General features: G+C 39.8%; 1 protein-coding gene across 1 annotated transcript in view; it reads right to left on the reverse strand.

Annotated features, from left to right (window-relative positions):
• LOC117936750 (signal transducer and activator of transcription 5B-like) overlaps window positions 1-5,804 on the reverse strand; it is a 38,001-nt gene extending 32,197 nt beyond the window's left edge. Inside the window, exons 1-3 of the mRNA XM_034860123.1 lie at window positions 5,623-5,804; window positions 4,072-4,206; window positions 348-504 (exon numbers count right to left, since the gene is read on the reverse strand). Coding sequence (XP_034716014.1) covers window positions 348-504; window positions 4,072-4,199 — 285 coding nt within the window. The 5' untranslated portion in view covers window positions 4,200-4,206; window positions 5,623-5,804. The remainder of the gene's footprint in view (window positions 1-347; window positions 505-4,071; window positions 4,207-5,622) is intronic.
• Window positions 5,805-9,097: the final 3,293 nt, after the last annotated feature.

The following is a 9,097-nucleotide window of genomic DNA, read 5'->3' on the forward strand; positions in this document are numbered from 1 at the left end:
AAAGTATTTTTCGCGACCGTGTTGAGGCCAAGGACCAGCCTGGGCCGGAGGTATCAACAGAGCTGAACAGTCCGACCAGTGTAATTAGTTATACATTTGTTTATAATATTTTCACAGTTCAACCAGTGCTGCTCAAGCAGAAAGACAGGATCAGGGAGAGAAAGAGATAGATTCATTAGGCATTGAAGAAAGAGTAGGAGAGGAGGACAGCATTCAACAGCATTCGAATCTGTAGGAAACATGGTCATGTTAAGTGCCCCAAATGGTTTCACTATGTCTGACTGGTGGGTAAAACAAGGTCTCAGGCTAGGCTTGTTTCCCCTCATGTTGCAGAAGCTGACTGGTACCTTGAGCTGGTTGGCGTAGTGGCCCAGCTTGATCTTCAGCAGAAAGCCGTCCTCCCCTCCCTGTAGCTGGGCTTTCTTCTGCAGCTCCGCCACCAGGCTGTCCAGCAGACGCTTAGCTTTGGCTTCCTCTGCTTGGTTGTCCAACTCCACCGAATCCCTGGGAAAGGCACGGTCACACAAGGCACATTTTTAACCAGTCCAAATTCTTAGTGCTGCTTCACTAAGACTAGCTGTTGATGGCCGCTTTGGCTGTCACAAGAGTACATCATTTTCATAAATCTCTGTCACAAATCTCATGAACTTTGACTATTAAACATGAAATAAAACAAATGAATAATGGATGTTCTGATAACAATAAACAATACTTATATTGTGCTTTTGGTCACAATGGTAAAGAAGTAATTAGTAGTGCTGTCAAACGATTCAAATATTTGATCACGGGCACCCAGATAGCTCAGTTGGTAGAGCGGGTGCCCATGAATAGAGGTTTACTCTTCGACGCAGCCGGCCCGGGTTCGAATCCAGCCTGCGGCCCTTTGCTGCATGTCACTCCCCCTCTCTCTCCCCTTTCACAACTTCAGCTGTCCTGTCCATTAAAGGCCTAAAATGCCCAAAAGAATAATCTAAAAATTATCACGATTAATCGCATGAATGTCATAGTTAACTCGCAATTTATGCATTCTAAATGTCCCTTGATTTCTTTTTGTCCCTTTTTCCCTTTCATTGCTCTTTTCAACAGGGAAAAGTGGATCGGCTTGCTTTCTTGCATAAGTAAACTTTCCATTCAGAATCTTGTTGGCATGCGTTTCGGCGTCTTGCGCTCGCCATCCGCTCAAAACGAGGTTTGATTGATCTTTTTTGATTGTTCAGGTAGTAAAAAGAGAAGCACACAGAAGCATTTGTTTCTCGTGAGCGTTAGTTATGTAAGTGCTGTTGGTGTGCTATTATGCCTGCAGTTTAATGTGCTGTATCCTGAGCACTGATTTAGAACAGTGGTTAAACTGTTCACCCAGAGTTGTCTCAGGGAGGGCGAAACTATTCATCCTTTTAAAATCTAAATCACAGTTTGCAATTTTCAAATCGCAAGAAACATGATTTTATTATTATAATAACCATATAATTATTAATGAAAGAATAACCTGTTCCTTTCAGACTTATTTTTACTAATGTTGCCATGAAATGCAGCTACTAGCTTGGCAGTACATTATTATAACTGATTGTAATGATGGCAAAAACCATGAAAATAAGATTTAAGTTGTGAAAGGATGGACAGAAAAGGTCATCTAGAACATTTTAATAGATTTACAATTGGCTGCCATTTTATTAGCTACACCTTAGCTAATACTAATGAGGTGTAGTACAACAGTCCACCACCTCATTTATATCAACGAGGGTAGGCTAAATAACAGAAGCCCATCTCTGTTTAATGCAATAGGGTTCAACAGCCCCCTTATACTACATCCTCCAAAGCGCTCATACAGACAAATCAACACCTCGCTAAAATAGTTTCATATACTGTACATCCATGTTGTTAAGCTGCATAGTAGTGGCTGTATCTTGAACCGCCTACTTGCACACTTCAACACTTAATTTTTAAGAATATAGTGTAAATAACACACTAGTGCACTGATAGTATCCAGATGTCCCCTAAAAACGATCAAAACGTTCTGTGTGGAACAATGGAAACTGCATTAACTAAACCCGCGCCATCTTGACTACAAAGCGGAAAGGGGAGGGACCAGGGATGTGAACCGGCAGCTGATTGGATGAACGCGTCACGTGGGTCTGGCTTCTCCAGGATTTCCCAACTGAGCACAACATGTTGGGATGCATGTTGGGACTTGTTGGGAATACGACCTTGAGTTTAAGGAAAATAGTTCACCCAAACGTGTTTCTATTTACATTTTAAATAGGCCATAGTTGCTGAATCTGTTTTTTTGATCAACATCGGTCAGTTTAATAGATTTTTGTCTGATTTTGAGAAGCGGCGAGCCGAACCGCCTGCTCGTCATTTACGCTAAGTGTTTTAACGTAAGAGTTCCTTTTGGGACAACACCAACCATCAAAAGTGGGCGCTACGGCAGAAAGCGTGCGTTCATGAGCATGGGAAAATGTGAAACCCAGTGAAAACGTCACCATTCATGTCACTTCCTGTGGGAATCAGATGGGAAACTTGGGCTAGATTTTGCAAACAGAGTTTCCCAGTTGGTGATGCGTTATTGAGAAAATAAGTTTGATTTCGGCAACTTTGGTTCACTGAAAATATTGAATTGACAATAAACTGTTTATTGTGGAGAAAACACCTCTGTCAAGAAACATACACAGACATTTGACACTTATTATTGTGGCCTCCAAGTTTACACATCCCTGATGCTCTGGGCAACGCCCAACAGTTGGTGGCAGTCATGCAACAAGTTGCTACGCCAATATAATCGAAGAAGAACACACATCATGTGAACGCTGGCAGAAAAACCACGTAATCACAGGGGCGGTTCGTGATATTTCCCCTTGTAATTTCCCCTTGCGGGACAAATAAAGTATACATTATTATTATTATATTCCCAGGTGGCATGAACGCACCATTAGTGGTCAGTACACATTAGCAGTGTACTGACAGAAGTATGTGGAATGAGACACAGCCAGTGAGTATCACTTTACTGTTTGTTGGCCCCATCCCTCATTCCCTGGCTCAAAGCGTGGCAGAGAGCAGTGCTGGTCGAGCTAGAGAGTTAATTAAGAGAGGGACTGTACAAAGCAGTGAATCAGAGGAGTAAACACGGCACCGCATGTTCCAAATAAAACACATAAAATAGCACGGCCACACCTCTGCTTGAAGGTGCCGCATCATGAGTGAATGCAGAGCTTTAAGCAGTAGGTTTCTCATCCTGTATGTTTCTGTGCGTCTGTGTCTGTTAAACATATATGAGACACCCAGGCGTACGGCACTAACCAAAATGAACAGAGACATACAGGCAGAGGGAAGGGTCTCTGCCGATACATACACCACTATAGAATCGAGTGGGTCAAGAGTGACAGTTGAGATGGATTTATTTTGTTTTACTGTTACTGTTAGCTAACTAAGTGTAGTTAAGTCAACTGAAATTTCTAGTCAGTTTGAATTGATCTAGTGCAGTGCCCATTATGCCAATGAGAAATAACTTTATAAACAAAAAAATCTGTCTCTTTCTCTTCCTGACCCTGTCGTTCTGCTTGAGCAGCAATGGCAAACATTTAATGTAAGAGTAAAAAAAAAAAAGACAATTATATATGTGTATTTGAATTACAGCTGCTATATAATGTTTTGTCTTGAAAACCCAACTCCATTTTACCGCACACTTGCGACTAGTTAACTTTCTAAAGACGTTTGCCAAAGGTCAAGACTCCAACATTAACACACTGACAGCATTGTATTCAGAATATAAAATATTTTTATAGGACTTTTTAATGGGGGATTGTGTAAAGGTGTTCATGGGATACCAACCTTTTGCAAACTTAAAAACCTGAAGACCATCCCTTTTTCAGGTACATTTAAATCAGTTTAAATTTGATTTGATTAATTTGCTATTAATCGTGAGTTGACGAGAAACCTCATGCGATTAAGAATGCAAATTGATTGTATATTATAAAAAATAAATCCAGCCAAATGTAGCTTCCATCCAAAGAGATTGTCATGGTCATTAAAAAGAAATCGGAATAGAAATAAAGAGAATAGTCTACTGCATACCAGAGCTGGCATTCAATCCACTGGGCCAGGTAGTGTCGCACCTCGATTGGGAAGTGCTGGCCATACAGCGCCTGCATCTGGTGCAAGGCCTCACCCTGCAGCTGCTGGGCCTGGATCCACATTGCCATGGTGCTCCTTTGGAACAGGAGGATAGCGAGGGAAGAAGCCAGGGAAAGGATAAGAGAGAGGGGAATGAACAGCAACAAGAGTGGTAATAGGGAAGATGACCAGAGGGAGATTTAGCACAGCAGAGTAAAGGGAAGATGATGGGGAAGGAGATGGAGAGCAGGAAAGAGTTACCATAATGTTTAAGGAATCGCTTCCAGACAGAGGAATTCAGTAAATAGCAATAAATAACCAAACCGGTGAGCAGTTTCAAAAGGATGTGTTAGAACAAATCTGTTTAGGTTACTTTAAAGTGCAACGGATAAAATATAGAAAACAAAATGCTTCAAAAACTGCACCTGCATCACAAATAGTGTGCACTTTCTTAAATTCATTTGTTAGAAGCCGCCACTTCTAATTGGCAAACTGATACACATAAACAAACTTGCCCAGGCATGTCAAACCTGTAACATAAACCGGTACTATGTAATATTAGTAATATGTTTGTGGACGTCTGGCAGTAGCTCAGTCCGTAGGGAATTGGGTTGGGAACCTGAGGGTCGTTGCCTCAAGTCCCCCGTATGGACTTGAGACCCCCCAGTGCTGGTCCAGCTGGCAGTCCACTCACTCTGACATCTCTCCATTTGTACATGTAGGTCCTGAGCATGTGTGTGTATTTCAGACCTGTGTGTAGTAAATACTAAAAAAAAGTGTAAATTGTAACTTCCCCACTGGGGATGACTTAACAGTATAAATTATGTATAGGACCTGAGCATGTGTCTGTATTTCAGGCCTGTGTGTAATAACAGTGTACACTGTAATTCAATAAGTATCATTTGTAATTATGAAATTATACATTACTCCGTGATGATAGTAAAACTATATGCTAAATTTGGCCAAACACATTTGTCAAAAAATGTGCTTTAAAAAAAAAAAAGTAAGTGTATTATGTGTATTAAAAAAGAGAACCGCATTTATGTGTGTGTGTGTGTGTGTGTGTGTGTGTGTGTGTGTGTGTGTGTGTGAGAGAGTGTGTGTAGTTTTAGGATTGACGTTACATTCTCAGCTACACAGGAGGGCAGAACCCATCGGGTCTGTAGTAGAATTGCTCTCCCAAAAGTTTAGGAGATAGCTTAGCTTGCTAACATTACTGTACATTAAGATAGGCTCGTTGGCAACCATAATGTGCAGCAAAGTTGAAAATGGCGATCTTCGAGTATTGCTAAAAAGATATTAACGTGCACAGTGGGAAGTTAGTGAACGTACCTAACGTTCCCAGACAGCGTAATGTTAGCTAGCTAGCGAAGGTAAGCTAGTCTATAAACTAGCATAATAGGAAAGCTCAGTGATGAAGTAACTCTTGAAGCGCTCGCGCAACACTTCACTTTCATTCGCCATGAGTAGCTAATTAAAACCTAACATTACTTACGTCTTTAACTAACTCACCTATTCAGAGATGGCACCACACTTAGAGCTACACCATGGACGAGTAGCACCGCACACACACAACTTTCCAAACCTCATACAGGTAGGTTGACGTGCACGTCACATCGCCAACTACTTCAGTCGGGTTTCTTGCAAAGCAGCTGTTGTTGACCAGCGTTAAGTTAAAGATGACAGCTTCCGATTTAGGATTTCAAAATAAAAGTGTTATTAAATAACTTTATGTCTAATATCAGATAACACACATACTATGCATACAATGTGCTAAGGTAAGTTTGTTGGTGTTTTCACACAATACATATGTCTACGTTTTTGATTTAGTTACACACACCGTACATTTCCGGTCGTATTCATGCTAACTTCAGATAGCTTTGTAGAGTCCTGGCAGTTCTCCTGTTTCCGCTAACAGCCCCACCTTTGTGCTGATAAAATCAGAATGAGGCAACAGGTTTGGGTAGTTATGCAAATAATAATAATAATAAATCCTCTGTGCATCAGACATTAAGCTACTTTGTAGACTTTAACATGATCTACAAATATAGATCCCCATGTTTGATAAATATTTTCAAAAAGAAAAAACTCAATGAAACAATAACCAAACTAAAAGTTACACAGCATGTAATCCAAAGTTTTTTTTGGTGTCCAGTCCTTCACTTTTTCTGCTAACATAAAACAGAAAAACAGAAACTGTGAACCAAATAGCTTTTATTAATGAAATCATTAGTGGTTAAGCAATGAAACATTAAACAGGAATCAGTAATCAACAACAAAAAAGCAAGGAAACAGTAAAGTGTGAACTAGATTTTATGTTCCATTGACATAGGCCTCCCTCCGCACATCTGTGTGTTGTTATTGCTAAAACATGGCATTGTTAATCCACTTTGAAAGGATGAGCATTCAACCACTGATAGAATTATCTATCACAATTATGAAACAGCAAGAATATGTTTTCTTTGCTCACTGTGAAACCTGTGCAAACATTGAAATGATTTGTCCCGAGAAACTGCAAAATGATGAGGAATGATTCACATTATATACAGTACACACACAAAAACACAAATAAAGCTGTGATGTGTCAGAGCTGGAAACTAAATTGTGACAGTACAAATACTGTGGCAATGTGGGGAACTTTGGCAACAGTTACAGTATGTAAAACAATTTTTTGAATTCACAAATGCATTGTGGGTCTGTCTCTGTATTAGCCCTTTGAGACTGCTGAACTGTCCAGGGTGTACACCCCATTCGGTAAAAAAAAGAATTTATTTATTCTTTCTTGAATTAATTCTCAATCGTTCAATACCAGCAGTAGGCCAAGTGGGGAATATATAAAACATATTTATAAATTGTAAAACCTGTGGGGAAATGTGTCAAATATAATGGTCATTTGTCACTTAGAGATCTGGTGAAATACACATTTTATCTGGAGCAGAGGACATTATAGTGAGATGATTGGACACTAGGGGTCAGTGTCAGACCGCCGCAATCACACACACACACACACACACACATACACACACTTGTGTTGAAATTTAGCCCAGGGAATAGACAGCTCCCGTACACAGTGTACACACTGTTGATCAGAATCTAAACTACCAGAGGTTGGTGAGACTTGCTGCAAGTATTGGTCCTTATCTGAGTTCATTTAGGAAAGACATATTAGAAAAGCACATAGCATGTTTTAAGAAAAACATTTGTATGAGAAGATAATGAAAGTGGATACCATCAGTGAGGGAAATGCGTTGGACCTATGGATGAGCTGTTTCTGCCTTCTCTTTCTTTTCCTTTTTTGGTGCAGATTTTGCAGACCTTCATTTTCATGGTTATTCTTTGGCAGTAAAACGTTGCGTAAGAGTGTAACATGCAACAAGGTTTGCTAAAATTAAAGCGATTGAGCTACATTCGGTCAGTAATGAAAAGAAGATGACACCAGCAAGTGTAAGTTGTGGTCACATACAAAATCATACACAAATATCTAAATGTGAGTTCATCAAAACCTAGAAATAACGAAAGCAAATCACTGTGCTTCTAAAAGATGAGTAAATTTAGCAGAGTAACATTACACTTTGCAGAATTTAAACAGCTGAACAACAAAAAGGGGTGGAATTAATACTTATTCATGTGTGGTTTGTAATACAGAAAGAATCTATGCATTTTAAGCACCAATATATACTGCGTTTTTGAAAGAATTGGCCTTTGAGAATCTGCTTTTTGACAGTCCTTGGGATCATTTTCTTTATGTTATACTAATACTATTGAAGATTCAGTGAGAGAGATGATTTCTTTTTGTAAGCTCATCCCACTAGTTGTCAGTGGTTGTGGTTTTAATAAAAACATAACATGAAACAGAAAAGGAAATGACAAATTACACTTTCTTACAATGGGAATGATGATGTCCCCTCCTAATGATTTCTTGATCATGTCAGTTTTTGGACCAACCAAGAAAAATGTTATTTTCAGTTGCCTCTTTCAATTTTATTTTTCTTTTTAATGTCATGATCATCTACGCTATCTAACCACAAATGGACTCCATACAACCCTTGAAGTGTGATTGCAAAGATGGGAAGTTTTTCATTAAGCTGTTTTAAATGAAGCCTTTTCAGATTTTTTTTTAAGCCAACAATCTGTAGTCGAATAAAGTAAAACCTAAGTTGTTAAAAAGAATTCACAACTTGGGTCTTTTTTTTTGTCCATCATTTCTATCGGCTGAAGATCTGGGAATGCTAACCTGCTAAGGGTCCCACTCTCTGTGCAATGTGTACAGTTTTTATGCGCTAGAATACTACTGTACCTGGACCTAGCTTTGCTCTTTTGGAATGTTTTGGCCATTAAACAATTAACTGGAAGATGCAAAACCTTTGCCTAGATCCACAGGGAACTACAGGAACAGGTGATAATTCCTCACTACAAGCAACAGTGTTCAAACTACGTGTGAGTCATTTGTATATAGGGACCCTCTTCAAGACAGGGCCTCATGATTAGGCAATAAAGCCAGACCTACAGTGAAGCGTGATTTATCCTTTTGCATCAAATCTATGCTAAGTATGAAAGTAACTACAGAGACCAAGCTATGCCAGACCCTATGTTGTAGCCTACGTGCACTTCCCCAAAAATGTGACTTCATGTTGCGGTGAAGCACCCCCTCGGACGTGGCTTGGAGACGTTGCAGTTCCCCCGACACCAACGCACAAGTATAAACTTCAGGCCACGTACGTAGGCTACGGCAGAAGGTCTGCACAACCATAAATCAAGCTTAAGTCAGTCATCATGTCAACACCACATTTGTTGCATCCACATGACAAAAACCTTCCGTAAACGTGCACCACCCCCACCACACTGTAGCTAGTAGTCAAGGAGGACACGGAGGATTAAAAAAACATGATGGACTCTTCAGAAAAGGTAATTATCTTCACTCGAGTATCTGCGCGAATGTTGCCAAACAACACCATTTTTGAAACATAGCAACACTGAAAAATACAGA

The sequence above is a fragment of the Etheostoma cragini genome, chromosome 21, assembly GCF_013103735.1.
Source record: "Etheostoma cragini isolate CJK2018 chromosome 21, CSU_Ecrag_1.0, whole genome shotgun sequence".
Lineage (NCBI taxonomy): Eukaryota > Metazoa > Chordata > Actinopteri > Perciformes > Percidae > Etheostoma > Etheostoma cragini.